The sequence below is a fragment of the Sus scrofa genome, chromosome 10 (genome assembly GCF_054392235.1).
Source record: "Sus scrofa isolate SSC_HxYL_T2T_F1_AM1 chromosome 10, Sscrofa_HxYL_maternal_Yorkshire_Landrace_v2.0, whole genome shotgun sequence".
NCBI classification, from domain to species: Eukaryota; Metazoa; Chordata; class Mammalia; order Artiodactyla; family Suidae; genus Sus; species Sus scrofa.
The window spans coordinates 86,270,300-86,288,467 of NC_139392.1; the positions used below are offsets into that span (position 1 = coordinate 86,270,300).

Genomic DNA, 18,168 nt, shown 5'->3' on the forward strand with positions numbered 1-18,168 from the left:
ACTGAAAACCCAAAGGCCAGCCTGTCTCTTCTGCAGCCCAGTCGCATCTTTCGCGTTCTTGCCCACACTTTGGTGTGATGAATTTCACAGTTGAGAATGGCTAGGCCCCTCCTTCACATCGAAGAAGCCAGAAAATGGCAGAACCAAAGCTAATTCTAACTGAACTCTAGCCGTGCAGTATTTAAACCAGTGCCAGTGTGGTTTCATTTCAGAACTCTCACAATTAATTCAATTAGCCTATTCTCAGAAGTCCTCAAAGTCTCAAAGACCCGGAAAATGGTGATTCCCACGGTCTTTCTCATGCCTGACTTGTTTTAAGTACAACCCATGGTCCACGCCTCCATGAAGGCAAGTATAATTTTGTACTGTAACTACGGACGTCTATGCTTGCCTGTACCCCCTCCATGACAGGGTCCTCAAAACCCGATCGACATCCTTTATCCATCTGCACATTTGACAGCAGCGCCGGCACAAAGCAGACATGTGTCACCTCCGTTCCGTAAATACCAAATAGATCTTATAAACACACAATCCCTGAGAAGACTTTCTGCTCATAAATATCCTTCCTACTCAAGCCAAATTTCACCATTAGAGATTAATTTCTTTGGCTCTGTCTTCCAGAGTCCATAGCAAAACAGATCTCCCTGAAGGGTGTCACTCTTTTCCCATCTGCTATGAACTGATGCATAAAGGGAGTAAAAGACAACTGCTCACAACTAAAGGGAAAGATGAAAAGGAAAGAAAAAGAAATGGAAAGAGTAAAAGAGAGGAGAAAAGATGGAGAGGAGGCAAAAAAAACATGGGGCTTCCTTCGTTCTGGCTGGAGTCCTCCTTCACCACCTTTTCCCCTGGAGGAAACAGGGGCAATCCCAGCTGTACTCACCCCACTACCTGCCTCCCTTATACATGAAACGGAGGAAGCAGATTTTTCACTGTCCCCCAAATGCTCAACAACAGATGAATGTTTCTCTTGGATCTTTTTTCCTCGTTGGAAAAGAAAGCAAAACAAAAGGAGAGAAGAACGCCCTACGTACCATCTTTCATGGCCTGAAAGAGCAAGATCATTTGACTTTGGACCTAACACTCTGCCTGCAGGTGAATGTGCGAGGTTTGGGGTCACACCTAAAGACAGTGACTGTCAAAGGAAGGGCTTCGCAGACCCAGCTGAAATAAAACATTAGGAGAATGAAGTTCCACTTCTGTATAACGTCTTGAGAAACATCAGAGTTTTAAGAAAAGCAAATAACTATTAAAGACTACTTTTATAACCCTTTGAGCATATGGCTTAAATACATTGAGGGCTGGTGCATTCTAATTCATTAATAAAAACCAAAGACTGATTACTGCTGTGTTTTTATGCCATCAAAGAAATTCTCTCTCATGACTTTTAAAAACTGCAAATTTCCATTTTTTCACCTCATTGTGCAAGAAAATTTAACTTATACAATTTCCAGTCTACTCTATGCTCTGGAGAGTTTGCTAAAACTGACAACTATCAAGTGCTTCTCAGGTTATTTGAAGGTTTTAGTTTCCATCTTTGAGTACAGAGTAGAATACACAGAAAAAGAAAGTTAAGATGAGAGAGGGGAAAAGGAGCTTGCCTTTTGTCACATTAAATTAAACATAAAATAAAAATATATACATATATATCCAAAAGAACAAAAATATAACAAGAATGGCATGAGGGAAAAAATTAGCAACAGCTCGGCTATTTCATAATTACCACATAATTATTTATTTATTTGTCTTTTTAGGGCCGCACCTGTGGCATATGGAGGTTCCCAGGCTAGGGGTCTAATTGGAGCTACAGCTGCCAGCCTACACCACAGCTCACAGCAATGCCAGATCCTTAACCCACTGAGCAAGGCCAGGGATCGAACCTGCACCCTCATGGATGCTAGTCAGCTTCATTTCCAATGAGCCACGACGGGAACTCCTCGTAATTAGTACATAATTTAAAAGAGACTTTTATGAAGCGTTACAAGGAAGAAACCCCAGGTCAGGGGAGCCCCATCTCTGCTTCTCATCAGATTTAAAGAGAGGTTCCTGCTATAAAGTAGGAGATGTCAGGCCACTAAATTCTTTCTCATTTTGTTTAGACAAACAAAATATCCAAGTCTGCCTGGTGTCAAAGACACAGCAGGAGAATCTAAGTAAGTGCTGGCCCCTCTTAGGACTCAGGCACCCTCAGGTTCAAGTGCAAACTACCCGCAACTCTGTTCATGCAGCAGATGTTGACACCGATGATGCTAACGGAAGGAGGAAGGATGAACTGTTAAGAGCAAAAATCCACAGCTGTCATCACAGCCAAGCCCTCAATGGCATGCCAACAACATAGTGAGTGGTTCAGGCATGTCAATTTCATCTGCTAAACGTTGTCAATTTCATTTCCTAAACCCACTGAATGGTGATAAAGCCTCCTGCAAATATAAAGGCATGCCCAGTCACAAAGTAACTTTGGAAACGTGTGGCTCTTGCTGTCTGGCCTCCAGTGAATAAATGCACCCAGAAACAAGCTCTTTCGGTAACTCTTAAACCACAACAAACAACTCGTTCTGGTCTCTGAGATACACTGCAGTCTTCTTGCCCACAGAAAGCACCTGTCACATAACTTCAAAAAGGAGCTGTGAAAAAGAAAAATAATCTTAGCCTATGGGACACAGAACAAGAGTTCCCACTGTGGCTCAGCGGGTGACATACCCGACTAGCATCCATGCGGATGCCGGTTCGATTCGTGGTCCCGCTCAGTGGGTTAAGGATCCGGCGTTGCTCTGAGCTGTGGTGTAGGTCACAGATGCGGCTTGGATCCCTCACTGCTGTGGCTGTGGCATAGGCTGGCAGCTGTAGCTCCAGCTCAACCCCTAGCCTGGAACTTCCATATGCCATAGATGTGGCCATAAAAAGCAAAAAGAATTTTTTTAACAAAAAGAAAAAAAGAGTCCCCAGACAGCCAGGCATTGGGACTTGGGATAACAGCTCCTGGGAGATGCAGACAAGGGTGTCTGAGGTCTGTTCTACCCAGACGATGGTTCCTCACCCCCACCCATGAAGGGTGCTTGGCTCTGTTATAATAACAGGAGGGGAAGATAGGAAAGATTCCTGCAGCAGAAGACTGAGGTCTGGGGAAAATTCCATAGAAAATCAAAATCTAATACAAGTATATCTTTCTAAAAAAATTTAAAAAAAAAAAATGAAAGCAACATGGTGTGACTTACTCTCAGTGTCCAAAGGCAGGTCTATTTTTTTGATGTTTAACTGAAGTCAGAACTATTAATTGCGAGGCAGAATGGGGCACGGTAGGAAGAGCCGGGCATCCTCTGTGCTGCGGACAAGCCCATCGCATCTCCACCACGATGCCTCAACTTCAGAGGTCATGGCGAGAAGCTGAAATCTCAAGATTCATAATCCCTAGTACAGCATGAAAAATGCAGACCCACTACCCCGGGCCTAGTACCAGGTCAGTCGTAGTGAGCAAATTTCATTACAATATTTAAGTCCCGGACCAGTGAAATGAGCGGGAAAGGAGTCCTGGCAACCAGGAAGGTGACCGCTCTCCGCCCAAACACGGAGCTGGGACACGGGCGCTGGATGTATGTCCCTGCCCCTGGACGGGGACTCACACCATCAGCTCTCCCGCTCCGCAGGCCTTCAGACTCGAGTGGAATTACACCACCAGCTTTCCCGGGCCTCAAGCTACCGACAGCAAATCATGGCAACTTTCTGGCCTCCATAAAGATATGAACCAAGGCGTTCCCGTCATGGCGCGGTAGTTAAGGAATCCAACTAGGAACCATGAGGTTGTGGGTTTGATCCCTGGCCTTGTTCAGTGGGTGAAGGATCCGGCATTACTGTGAGCTGTGGTGTGGGTCACAGACACGGCTTGGATCTGACGTTGCTGTGGCTCTGGCGTAGGCCGGCGGCTACAGCTCCGATTGGACTCCTATCCTGGGAACCTCCATATGCTGCGGTCACAGCCCTAGAAAAGGCAAAAAAAAACAAAACAAAACGATATGACCCAATTCCTTATGATAAATTACCAATCAACCTATCTACTTCCCTATCTACCTGTCTGTCTGTCTACCGATCTCCCATTGGTTCTGCTTCTCTGAAGGACCCTTATACAAGAGTATTCGTTAATAGGTTTGAGGCTATCGCAAGGAATTTAACTTTTCGATTATGGATGGAAACTTGCTAACTTGGGTCCTCACATGTTCAGATCACTGAGCAAATCACCCGTTAGAGGCTATTATCTCTAAAGCCACCAGTGAATTCTGGGCTAGTCATGAAGGCTCACAAGCAGTAGGAAGCATAGCCAGGAATATATAAGCCAGGATCCCCGCCCACTTCACAGGACTGACTGGATCCTGCCCTGCTCCTGGCCCCTGACAACCACGACCATGGACGGCTGTGGGACACCCGTGATCCAGACTCAGCACCAGGCCCTGCACATGCATTATCACAAAACCTCAAACCCCGAAGGACTCTCCCATTTAGCAAATAGGATTCAAAACGGCAGAGTGAGGAGTTCCCGTCGTGGCTCAGTAGAAATGAATCTAACTGGGAACCACGAGGTTGTGGCTTCGATCCCTGGCCTCGCTCAGTGGGTTAAGGATCCAGCGCTGCCATGGTGTAGGTCACAGACGCGGCTTGGATCCGGCATTGTTGTGGCTGTGGTACAGGCTGCTGCAGCTCCGATTGGACCCCTCACCTGGGAACTTCCATATGCCGCAGGTACAGTCCTCAAAAGACAAAAAGACCAAAAAAAAATAAAGATTAAAAAAAAAAAAGGCAGAATGACTTGCCAGAAGTCACAGTCAAGGCGCGTCTGATTCCAAAGCCCACACCCACTACACCATCGCTCGACGATTTGAGAAACACTCCAACAGATCATTTTTTTTGGGGGGGGGGCGAATTAGGGCTGGTTATTCAAGGTAAGAAAACAACAGAAAATAAGAGAGCTTCTTCTCTGTTGGCATACACAAAAATACTCGGTATTACCCAGGGCCTTTGGAAGTATCACGGGTCCCGTGGAAAGAACGGCCTCAGGGCAGGCCAGACTCCAAAGGAAAAGTCACTGAAATGCACACACCAGCTGTCCCGAGATGGGCAGCCACAGAAGCGTCTCATTCCACTCGTGCTGAGGATAACAACTGTACCACGCCTGCGAAGGCTTCCACAATGAGCAAAGGGTTTAGGCTGAACATCTGTTTTCCTTCCAGGAGTCTGGAATTTTGGTATGTGCCAGACAGCGGTGGCCACGTGATTAGCCCCAATAAAAACGTGGGCCGCCGAGTCTCTCATGAGCTTCCGCAGTAGACACTGTGTCACAGATGGTGTCACAGCTCACTGATGGGGAATTAAGTTCATCCTGTGTGACTTCGGTGGGAAAGCCCTCTTGGCACTGGGTCTCCCCAAATTTCATGCCATGCCTTTCCCTTTGGCTGATCGGGCTCTGTAGCAAATCACAGTCAGGCTATCTACTCAGTCCTATGAGTCCTCCCAGCAAGTCATCAAACCCGCGGTGGCCTTGGCGACCTTAACTCTCGGGGCTTCCTACTTATCTTGTGAGTGACCAACTCAGCTCTGGCACCGTAAGACCAAGAGACCCAACCCTTCATTGCGCAGATGAGAAACTCAGACAGGAGGAACCACAGCAGCCTGAAATGCTTGCCGAATGGACAGTGAGTCCTTCCTATTGACACCGGGCTTCTCTGCACAGCTATTCGCCAGGGCAGGCTTGCTCGCTCCTGGCACCCAAAAGACGGAGCTGAGAGACGGCCAAGACAGGGCCTCGAATGCACATCTGTTCTGGAAGCTCATCACTGCATTTGTCGGGGTTCTCTGGGGAAACAGAACCAGCAGGAGATGTGGACACAGAGGGGGAGATTTATCGAAGGCACTGACTCCTGCAGCTGTGGACGCTGAGAAGTCCCTCCGCCTGCTGTCCGCGAGCTGGGGAGCCAGACGTGCCATTCAGTCTGGGTCCAAAGGCCTGAGGACCAGGGGGACCAGTGGGTGAAGTCCCAGAGTCTGAAGGCTCCCGCGCTCCCATGTCCAGGGGCAGGATGGATGGCTGCCCAGCTCAAGAAGAGGGACAGGGCGTTTGCCCTTCCTCTGCCTTTCAGTTCTGCTCAGGTCTCCAGGATCAGATGAGGCGGTCCCACGTCAGGGAGGCTGTGTGCTTCCCCTGTATTTCTGATTCAAATGCTACTCTCTTCCTGAAACACCCAGAAATCATGTTTAACCAGCAATCTGGGCATAACCTCAGCCTAGTCAAATTAACACATAAAATTACCCATCATAACAGACGTCTGCAAAACACTCCGAATCCATAATTGGTTTTTCCTTCTTCTTTGGGGGTTTTTATTCAGTGAATATACACCAAAGTGCTAGCTTCCTGGAGAGCCACATATAAGGCTGGGGAGATACCCACAACGTGACCCCAAACCTCTTCACACCAGGTGAACCCGGAACAAGCGTTTCAAAATTCCAAAATTCCACGCGGCGGGACTATCAGTGTCTGCTTCCCAAAGGCAGATCACATTCTTCTTTGGTTGACTAAATCCCCAAGCAAAATTCGGAGAGAGAACAGGAAGAAAGTCTAGACCACTTTGTTTGAAAAAACAAATGTAAAAAAGATCAAAGCCTTCCATCTGAGAAAGGGGCGGGCGGGGGGGGGAGACACCACACACCTGGAACCAGAAATGAGGGGCGGAAGGCAATTGCCCATCGTTGGTAATTAAATCTTGTGGTCTACACAAGCGTACTTGGTGGTGATGAGAACACTCAGCAAACCTCCAGGAAAGCGACAGGCATAAAAAGCACTGAGGCTCTGCAAGGCATTCAGCTGGGAGCCCAGGGAGCTCTAGGCTCCTCTCGTCTCTAAGAGCAGAACAACCAAAAGAGGTAATTCGGCAGCTGGTTGAGATGAAATCTGACTGAGTGCCTGGTGGGTGGTCTGTCGGTCTTTCCCTGGTGATATGACACCATCTGTGTCCCTCCTGCCCCCTGCCCAGGAGGCATCCGGGCACAGTCAGCAGCTCTTTCTGGTTATCCATTGAGAGCTCAGGGAATGTTATGTGGCTGCGTGGCATTTGCACTTACTTGAATTGGGTGGACCTGAGGCAGGACTCTCTCCGAGAGTCTCCCTTACTGTGCAGGAGCTCCCATCTCTTTGGGTGTCAGCATGGCCCCAATGAGAGCCAAGGACAGATGACAAGGAAACCATGAGGCTGGACGGTGGGGAGTCTTCAGGGAGTGGGCAACCTCGGCATCTCCAGCAGCACAGGTAAGTCTCGGCATCTGGCACCAACCATCCATCCATCCATCCATCCATCATCCATCTATCATCCAGCCATCCGTCATCCAGCCAGCAAGCCAGACAATCATCCATCATCCATCCCCTCCCTTTGCAGGAAAAGGAAAAAAACTCCAAACCTGGCCCCAGTGCCAGAGACCCACAAACACAGACTGCAGACCACTGAGCCTTGGACTCACCCACAGAACTGCCTGCAAACAAAAATGAGCTGATGGAAAAGCATTCAGGGCCAAAGCTTCCCACTGTTGGGAAGCTCTCCAGGGCAGCCTCCCCCTCACTGGGGCAAGGTCCAGTCCATCTCCGTGGCGCCCCCAATCTCCCGCATGCTCACTCTCACCATCACCAAAGGTGAGCATCTCTCCCTGTGCCAGAGCCTGCAGAATCTGGAAGTTTCTATTGCTCAGATTCTCCGCAAATCCTTCTTCCTATGCCAGACCCAAAGGGTCCCCAAAGCCAGCTCTGTTTAAGGACACGTGCTGGGCCTTCCCGGCTGTCTTTTCCCACGGGTGCCCTGACCCTCCAAACCCCAACTCACGGCTGAAAAGAAAGTCACGGTCAGGAAAAAAAAACATTTGGGAGCTGCAAAAGGCTGCAGAGAATGTCTCTAAATCCTCAGCGGGAGCAAGGAGGCTGTAAATCTTAAAATGTAGTATAGAAAAGATGGGTAAGAGCCATCACTCCTGCCTTCCCTAGGCAGTCTGTTCAGGGAAACAGAAGATTAGGGGACCAGTCAGACGTGCTCACGCAGGAAGATGAGCAGCCTTAAAGCAGGAACATTTCCCCACATCCCCGCTCCTGGAGAGAGAGAGAGACTCATATCCCCCCGCCCAGGTCCCCTGGTTGCCCCTCACCAGTCAGGCAGGTGCTCTGAAGAGTCACACTGACTTTTCTTGAGCGTGGCTAAATCCTTCAAGCAAATCAGTCCTTGGGGAGATGGTGGCCATTTATCACTTCTTGGTAGCGTGGGATTAACCAGCTTTCCTGGAGGGTGTCTGAGGACTGGTCCTGCACCCCACTCAGTATCGGGGTCCCCACATCTCTCCATTATCTCCATTCATCTCCGGGACTGCAGGATCCCAGCCTCGGATTCATGCAACACTGACTGCAAGCCTGGCGCTCTCCTCCTCCATAAGGAACCAGCTAAGAGCTGAGCCCGTGGGCACGCCTGCCCCCCAAACCAGAAATGTTGCAGGTTTGGGACTGGCACACGCACACGACTGCACAGGGATGGTCAAGAGGACTTGCTGCAGAGCACAGGGCCCGCTCCTCAGCATTCTGTGCTAACCTGCGTGGGAAAAGAATCTGAAAAAGAACAGATGTGTGTCTACGGGTAACTATATTGCTTTGCTGTACAGCGAAATTGAACACAACATTGTAAATCAACTAGACATCAATAAAAGTTTTAAAATGAGAAGAAGAAAAAAAAAACACGGGGAAGACAGCGCAGTCATGAAAAACAGCTTGGGGGCTCCACGTGGCATCGTGCAGAGGCGAGATGCGTGTTTGATGAACTTTCCCGCAAAACCGCCTATAACACGTAGACGTATTGTTTTAATTTGCTCTTCCTTCCTCCACCACAGTAACAAGGCAACGAGCGCAAAGGTGGGTGGGCACCTACCTTTTGGAAAATAAGAAAAAGAGGCCAGTGTCCTGACTGGTTGTGCAAAACCCAAAAAAAGTATTTAAAAATATAAATCACGCTGAAGCACAAAAGCTCCACGACTGCAACGCTCCAGAGAGAAGAGAGAAACCACATGCTCAGGACTCGGGGACTTGGGCTCCAGCTCTGCGCCTAAGGGAGCGTGTGGTCCCCACAGGCTGGCTGGCTCTCGGGACAACATTTCTTCCTTGGCAAAATGGGCAAGGTCTTGCCTCACTCTCACGACACAAGCAGGAGGAAGAGAAAGCCGAGTCATTAATTCAAACGAGCCTCGGTGATGGCTCCCTGGACCTGGGGGAAACCCTAGATGATCTGGCGCAAGCTGACCCCCTTTCACGTTCATCAGAAGCAAAAACTCTGGGGCTGCAGGGCACCGCCCCTCATCGCAGGCAAGGACCTCAGCCCACCGGCGACAGTGGCTCCTCTTACAGAGCTCACGGCTGCCCCTAGGGCAGTGCTCCTCATGTTGCTTTGCCCAGCAATCCCTCCTCTTTGATGGCAAGCACCAAGGTCAACATCAGTTTAATCCCCTCTAAACGCTCGCAAATTCCCAAAGAGCCGGATCTGAAGCGATGAGGGGGCTGGATGATTATCCCGGCTGCTGACTTCTGTTGGAGAGAGAAGGGCAGGAGAGCAAAAGGACCCGTGCGCATCTCCAGCGCTGTGTCCGCCCGTTAAAATGAGGCAAGTCAGAGGCTGGAAAAAATAAGAGGAGAAAGCAAGCAGAAGCACGTTCTGTCGAACGTGGGAGACGAAAGGAAAGGGGGGCGGGGCCTAAGCCCCCCCCCCACTGGGAGTGACAAATTCTTGCTCTAAGAGCTGCTGTGCTGTGGCCCACGAGGCAGCTCTAATTTAAGCCGGTAAATTAAATCCAAGTGATGCAAACAGGCACACACGCGCAGCCCAGGGACTTGCCAGAGGCGAAAGCCCAGGAGAGATGTGGCTGCGGACAGAGCTTCCTCTGCCCCTGGGCTTCCACATGCACCTGTGTGCTCACCTTTCCTCAGACCTGAACTTGGTGCGAGAGGCGTGCCAGCCCCCGTGGGAAGTGTCAGGCATATGGGGATGCACGTGTCAAGTCACAGGTGAGGGGAGAGAGACAGCAGGGCTGGAAGGGCCACTGTGACTCTGGGTGGCCAGGAAAGAATGCTCTGAGTGACAGGAATGGAGAAGGACAGTGACACAGAGAGCTGTAAAGTCCCAACGGGGAACTGTGGACAGAGGGAAACCCAGGGCGCTTTGGGAGCCCACGGTAAGTTACTAATGGCTCAAGAAAGCCATCAGAACAAAGCAGGCTTGCTCAGCTACAAAACCACTAATCAAAGCATGAAATAGGCCTCAGGTCATTAAGGGAAAGACAAAATGAGGCCTGCATTCAAATTCAGCAAAATAATGTTCCTTAGAGCCACGGGCAGGAATTTAAAAGAACGTAGGAGACCCTCCGAATACAGAAACCTGAGAGGACTCAACATATTTTAGCTCGTGTTACCGCCCTTCTGCTGACTTGAATAAGCCCAGGGCAGTCCTGGCTAGACCTCCTAGGGTCAAATACTCTTACTGGATTCGAAGGAAGAGCCAGTGATGTAAGCCTCACGTCTCCTTGGAAGAATAAGGAAGCCGGTCTTTTCCCCTCTCCCCACATTTCCTGGATTATAAAACTGTAGCCCCCCTGATCCTCCGGGCAGAGCCCCTTGCCTGCCCGCCTGCATCTCTCACAAGCGTCCTATCTTAATAAATCTATTTCTTGCTCATCACTTTGTCTCTTGCTGCATTCCTTCTGCGCTGAGACACAAAGAACCTGACCTTCAGGAAGTCCAGACGCCAGGTGAGTGATTCTAGTTTAAACAAACCCGTGGGTTCAGGTCCCACTCCGGCTTCTGGCTGGGTCCGCGTCCTGGCACGTGGGTTCACGTCCCAGTCCAGCTTCCGGCTAGGTTCAGGTCGTAAGTGTGGTCGGTTTCACAAGGGGGCGACTCTTGCATTGCGTGAGGAGCAGCCCACGAGGCCCAGAGCTGAGCTGAGCTCGGGGAGGAGGAGGCAGAAAAGAGGGAAGAGCGGCCAAGGCGCTGAGCTGGGAGGCGCATGGATGCTGGGAGCCAGGGGCTGATGGGGGGGGGGGGGGGGATGGCGCAAGGCGAGGAAGCTCAGGGAAAGCCCACGGCAGCTTTGGACCAGGATGGGTCTTGACCCACTGCGATGCTCCCGTGATGGAGGATGGAGGTGACACGAAGAGGGACGAGATCAACAAGACGAGAGCGCTGGGAGGCATCCAGCTCAGCCCGGGAGAGACGGGGCGGCCCCGGACAGAGAGATGGAGACGCAGGTGAGAGATGGGAGGAACACACGGGCAGCTCTGAAGGATGACACAGGGCAGAACGGTGACAGTGAACGAAGAAACTTCAGTGAGAAGGCGGGCAGGTCCGGGTCTTGAATGTTTATCTGCAATGGCCTGAAAACCCTCGGTCCAGTTCCCAAATCTGGACTCCAGGCCAGAGACTCGCCGGCACCCACAAGGATGCTCAACAGGCCAGACAGAGTCCTGAACTTTCCGGCTGAGAGAGGGTGAGTGTGATAAAGCCAGGAACGTCCTGCTAGCCCTGTGACAGTTCCCAGGGAGGAGAGTGCTGAAACCGAAAAAAGGAAGGGGGGGGATGTCAGCCTCCGTGGTGGCCGTGCACGACCAGCCCAGGCTGGCTCCCTCCACCCTCGCAGCTCTGCCTTCCACCTCCCTGCGTCCTGCTCTCTGTCCCACAGGACAAGCCCTGCTGGTGGCGTCACCAGGCTCCCGGGGGTGACTGCCAGAAGAGCGAAAGGCAAGAGAGATAGGTCAGGGTGTCCCTCCCCTGCCCCCTCCACACAGGGAAGGGGCCAGTGACGGCTGTGTCCCCATGACCGCAGCCCCCTCTGGTACCCACCCTCCAGGGCTCACAGGGCTCCTTGCTTTGCTCCTGAGCCGGGGATGTGGGGGCACTGGTCCTTGGGTGCCCAAATCCATCACTGATCCTTCAACACGCCCCCCACCTCTGTCAGGAGCCCCTCCATTAAAGTTTCCTCACTGGAACCATCCAGAGTGAGTTCCTCGTCCTGCAGGCACCCCGTCTAAAACACGAGGGAGGCCTAGCTGCCTCCCAAACCCTCTGAACCAGAGACACAGCAGCCTGACAAGCAGGGGGACGTGGCCTTCCCGGCGTCAGGGGCTGACGCCACATCCGGCCCAACTCTTCCAAAGAGCAAAGACAGCTCATTAAAGAGGGATCCAGGCGGTGCTCAAAATAACCGCTGGTCATGCGCGGTGTGCTGCAGAGGAAATTGTAAATTAATAGCAGGAGCAGCTAAAGTTAAAGAGCTGACATATACCTGGCATGGCCCGGGCTCCAGTACAATCACACAGAGCCTGAATCCTTTAATAGCAGGGAGAAAATTTTCTACTTATTTCTTTTTTCCCAATTCTTCCACCAACACATTCAAAAATGTAACTCCTTTTTTTTTTTTTTTTTTTTTTTCCTTTGGCTGCACCCCACAGCACAGGGAAGTTCTGGGCCAGGGACTGAACTTGAGCTGCAGCTGTATCAGCACTGGATCCTTAACCTGCTGTACCACAGCAGGACTCCCCAAACCGTAATTCTCAATGCAGAACTGCCAAGTCTTCTTGTCATCATCAACACAGGGGGGGACTGGTACATGAGTACATGACATCTTTTCTTTTTTTCTCCTTTTCTTTTTAGGGCCACCCCTGTCGCATATGGGAGTTCCCAGGCTAGGGGGTGAATTGGAGCTGCCAGCCTACACCACAGCCACAGCAACATTGGATCCCAGCTGAATCTGTGGTCTACACCACAGCTCATGGCCGCACTGGATCCTTAACCCACTGAGCGAGGCCAGGGATTGAACCTACATCCTCATGGATACCAGTGAGGTGTGTAACCCACTAAGTCACAACTGGAACCCCAACATCTTTTTTTTTAGGGCCATACCCCAGCATATGGAGGTTCCCAGACTAGGGGTAGAATTGGAGCTGCAGCTGCCAGCCGCAGCCACAGCCAGAGCAAAGCAGGATCGGAGCCACATCACAGCTCAGAGCAACACCGATCCCTGACCCATGGAGCAGGGCCAGAGATCAAACCCAAGTCTGCATGGATACTAGTCGGATTCATTACTGCTGAGCCCCAGCAGGAATTCCACGCCTCACATGTCTCTAGTGAACCCCCCCTCGCCACCCCACTCCCCTCCCCGCCTGAGCCCTCCGTCCCCCAGTGGCCCCAGCATCCCTCTCTCCCAGCCCCAGCAAGACACCTAGTTAACAGCTGGGTTCCTGCCTCTAGCCGACCTCTCTCCCCCAACCCCCATCTCTAAGCCCTCCTCCCACGGTGTAAATTTCAGGGTGAATTTCTCGAGCTCATTGGGTGAACACTGACACCCCCCTCCGTCCCCACCCCCCCACGCAGTAAACCCTGCCATCCCTTCCTGAATTTCTCCTGTGACATCGTCACCGTCTTCCGTGTCGGCTTTTCTCCAGCTTACTGCCCACGTGGGTCCCGCCGTGATTTTCCCGCAGCGCAAATCCACTTGCGTTACTCCTGCGCTCAAACCCCATCAGGCACGTGTCCACGTGCGGTGTGACCTGTCTCACGTAGTGTGTTAGGAGGGTGACCCCGGGGCTGTGGTGTCCGGGAGAGTCCTGGCTTAGGTCTGTTTTCTCAGAGAGCATCGATCTGTCCTGGTTGGGGTGGTAAAGAGCGTGGCCTGCCCGCTGACGCCCACGCCGCAGCCCCCTGTCCTCTGTCCCTCTGGTCACGTTCTGCTTCAGAACTCAACGCACCCAACGGCTAGGGCCGTGTCATGTTTCCTCTTCCACTTTGCACATGGGGGGCCACCTGCCTTTAACCCAAGCCCATCTTTCCCCTCGGACAGGCTCCTGCCCACCTCCTGCCCTCTGCTTAGATTTTGTTTCATCCAAAAGCCTCCGCACTGGGCAAGACACCCCCTCCTGGATGTCGCCCACCTCCTGCTCTGAGCTCCTCTTCCTGCCTTGGGTTTAATTTGTGTTTCTTTTCTTTTCTTTTCTTTTTTTTTTTTTTTTGGTCTTTTGAGGGCTGCTCCCGTAGCATATGGAGGGTCCCAGGCTAGGGGTCCAATCGCAGCTGTAGCCACCGGCCTACGTCACAGCCACAGCAACACGGGATCCGAGCTGTGTCTTCCACTTACACCACAGCTCACGGCAGCGCCAGATCCTTAACCCACTGAGCAAGGCCAGGGATCGAACCTGCAACCTCATGGTTCCTAGTTGGGTTTATTTCCACTGTGCCACGATGGGAACTCCTAATTTGTGTTTCTTTATCTCATGCTTCACAACTAGCTTCTCGTCTCCTTGAGGGCAAAGCACTGTAGCTTGGTCACTGCTCTCTAAGGCTGGCCCCATGCCGGCCAGCAGCAACAAATACTGATGAGGATTTGCTAAACAAGTGAATCAATGGGCCAGATAACCGTAGGAGTTCCTCCCAAATAAGGTGTCAGGGGAGTTCCCATTGTGGCGGGGCGGAAATGAATCCAACTGGTATCCATGAGGATGCAGGTTCCATCCCTGGCCTCGCTCAGTGGGTCGGGGATCCGGTGTTGCCCTGAGCTGTGGTGTAGGCAGCAAACGGAGCTCCAATTTGACTCCCTTCCATATGCTGTGGGTGTGGCCCTAAAAAGCACACACACACACACACACAAAAGGCATGCTAGATTTGACTATATAAGGATTCCCAGGGAACTGCTGGATATGGGGGCCAGGGCCCCCAAAGGAGACCCGGGCTTGAAATGAGGACTTGGGGACTTGGCTCTAAGCACTCACGTGATGAGGAAAGTGCCTGTAGAATGGGCGGCCATGACCTTGAGAAACAAAGTCTCCATGGAGGGTAGTGGGGTACAGGCTGAAGCGAGTGGGAGAGTGAGGGGACAGCGAGGTAAGCTGGGCAACACCTTTAGTCTCAGAGGGTGCACTCTGTGGGGGACTGAGGGACACTGAATAAGACAGATGGGGACTTCGGGCAGGAAGCTACCAGGTGTACTTGAATAGAGTACAAGTCACCATCTGGGTGCTGGCAGAAGGCATCCTTAAATCTAAACACATCACTCAGGCCACCATCCTGCGCCACAGCCTCAGTAATGCGGGATCCGAGCCGCATCTGCAACCTGCACCACAGCTCACAGCAATGCAAGATCCTTAACCCACTGAGTGAGGCCAGGGATCGAACCTGCAACCTCGTGGTTCCTAGTCAGGTTTGCTAACTGCTGAGCCAGGACAGGAACTCCCAGGATCATCTTTTTTTTTTTTTTTTAACCTCAGTGACACAAAAACCAAACCCTAAAATAACCCACTAGTCAGCATAAAACATCCACGGTTGTCTGAATGAACCTTAAGAGAAATGCTTCCTTGGCCCAAACCTGAGACACTCCTGCTACCACTCCAAGCCGGCTTCAATCTGTTTGGAGAGAGGATGAAATTTCTGTCACTGATGCTTCCAGACAGACAGAGGTGCTGTGTACCTGGGACTCCTCAGCGGCTCAGCCAGAGGTAACAATTTATTTGTCACAAGGCAGGCTTTAAGAGGCCTCTTTTTTCGATACAGGAGGTGGTCACGCTTACAATAGGAGATGAGGTCCATGGACAGTGTAAGAGGCTCACATGCCTGGAAGTGCAAGGCAGGTGCATAAATACCCTGATTCTCTCTTCTGGACCAGAACACCACCCTTGCTTTCTAGATCATAAACACGTGCTCCGTGGACATAACGCCATCCCCCTCAAAAGTAGCAGATAATATCGTGCCTATTTTTATAAGCAAAAACCACCATGTTACCTACATATTTCCTAAAGCGAGCTCAGCGGGGTCAGGCAGTAACAGAAGCCAGCACACTCTTTTCCATTTATCCGTAAGGTCTTTTTTCCTCTGAAGCTCCAAGCTTCTTTTCCCTTCTGGTTGGGTGTTCGAGCGGCATGCTGACACTTGAACTACGGCAGTTATTCTCATCCAAGGCACTGCGTCCCCGTGTAAGACCTGTTATTATGTGGTCACGCCTGTGGATGTGGGGCACCTTCAGTCAGAGCGAGGGAGTGATCTTTTGATCATTGCGCAATTATCTCATTACCGACACGGGCTGAAAACCAAGGGGAACCAGAGACAGAAAAGATGGCCTTCTCTGTCCCCCTGTGACCCCCGATTAAAAGGATTCATCACCAAGCGGAAGATTTATCTGCTCCTCCGTTTCTGTTAGTGCGTGAAACCAAGGACAGCATCTGCAGGTGGTCTAACTACCAAAGATCAATGAAAAATCCTTCCTGCACGCCTGGCTTCAAGGGGATAAAATCAAACCACCGGGGCATGACTGGGAACTATCAAGAAGAACTCAGGCAAAATGGCCTGACACAGACAATGGACAGTGAAATCAGACACAAATCAAGTGGGCCAAGGGCAATGGCTGGAACATGGGAACTGACTGTAGGTGGTTACAAGCATGTGGGCTCGGGAACACCTGGTCTCTCCTCTCCCCCAGCCCACACTGCCCATGCCTGCAGCATGTAGAAGTTCCCAGGCCAAGGACTGAACCTGCAATAATGCCAGGTCCTTAACCCACTGAGCCACTAGGGAACTCTAGGGGACACCAGGTGCTGAGCTCCCCAATCTTGAGAGCAAGCAGGGGCAGAGCCCACAAAGCCTGTGTCATACAGTGATAACACCAGGTCCTTAACCCACTGAGCCACTAGGGAACTGCAGGGTACGCCGGGTCTTAAGCTCCCAGATCCTGAGAGCAAGCAAAGGGCAGAGCCCACAAAGCCTCCACCCGCAGAGTCAGTGTGTGAGCCGGATGCTACAGCAATAGGATTTTGCTCCTCTCTTGAAGCTCACATAGCAAAGCCCAGTGGATTCAAGCTTGAGAGAGTCTCACCTGGATGTGAAAGTGGGAAGCGGGCCCGGCCCAACCACCCAGACCACAGCTGCCTGGCCTTGGCATTCCTGCCCAGAAAGGCAGGCTGGGGCTCACCGGACACCGGGATGCTGGTGAGGGCCGCCTTCTCCCGAGAGGAATAAGGCTGGAGATGATGCAGAAAGTCTGCAGGGCCCCGAGGAGGCAGTTCCGAACAGAAAGAGGGACTTCTCTAGGCCTGAGAGAAGGTGGTATATTTTTATTTTCTTTTAAAATTTTTTTTGTGTTTTTAGGGCCACCCCTGAGGCATATGGAGGTTCCCAGGCTAGGGGTTGAATCAGAGCGACAGCTGCCAGCCTATACCACAGCCACAGCAATGCGGGCTCTGAGCCACACCTGCAACCTACACTACAGCTCATGGCAATGCCAGATCCTTAACCCACTGAGGCCAGGGATCGAACCTACATCCTCATGGATACTAGTCAGATTTGTTTGCGGTGAGCCATGACGGGTACTCCCAAAAAGCGGCATATTAATCCTTTTATATGGAGGAGAGTCAAGCCCCCCATGTAAGGGGGCGGCAGACAATGCAGTGACTTATAAGGGGCCCATCTACACCTGTTTCTGTCTGACGGCCAGAGCACCTAACTTCTCGGTTGGCCCAGACACCAACTCTAAGCAGTCTGGATGTTGCATTTTCCTACATAACTCCAAAAAGAAAAGAAAAGAAAAGAATATATTCAACTAAGATTTTCCCCCCAAAATTCCCCCAGTTACCTCAAATTCGCCTCAATTACCACAAGATCTTACTAATCCAGAAAATCCACTGCCAATAAGGTCTTGCTGGAGTTATAAAAGCAAACATTCTAATTTATCCAACAATAAAAGGCATTATATAATGTGCATTCATTCAAAGTAGCCCATTGATATAAAACATTAAAGAGGCTATGATATCATGCTTCCACTACCTTTATCACAAAAGTGTAATTTTTTTTAGGTAGTATATCCGATTCTTCATTGCTTACTAAAACCTTTTTTCAACTCAATTAATTTAGCTAGTGTCACTGAAGTCAGTGAGAAAGTAGGACCCATCCAGAGTCAAGCTCCAGATGAAACAGCCATGGCAGTCGCCGCTTAAGCACAAAAGAAAACCTTATTTTTATGGAGTTCCCAGGCCAGGGGTCAGATCCAAGGCGAAGGTGCAACCTACACTCACTGATTGCACCAAGCCAGGGATCGACCCTGTATCCTGGGGCTCCAGAGATGCTGCCGTCCTGCTGTA

The 18,168-nt window shown here is 51.0% G+C and overlaps 1 protein-coding gene across 6 annotated transcripts in view; it reads right to left on the reverse strand.

The window, feature by feature from the left end:
* Positions 1–18,168, reverse strand: part of CAMK1D (calcium/calmodulin dependent protein kinase ID) — a 433,657-nt gene that overhangs the window by 356,944 nt on the left and 58,545 nt on the right. The window contains exon 1 of one of the 6 annotated variants that reach the window (XM_084978724.1): positions 15,825–16,329. The exons of 4 other annotated variants lie outside the window; for them this stretch is intronic. In XM_084978724.1, coding sequence (XP_084834850.1) covers positions 15,825–15,991 — 167 coding nt within the window. In that variant the 5' untranslated portion in view covers positions 15,992–16,329. Of the gene's footprint in view, positions 1–15,824; positions 16,330–18,168 lie in introns of those variants that run through there. One more of the 6 variants, XM_084978726.1, reaches the window with a different exon arrangement.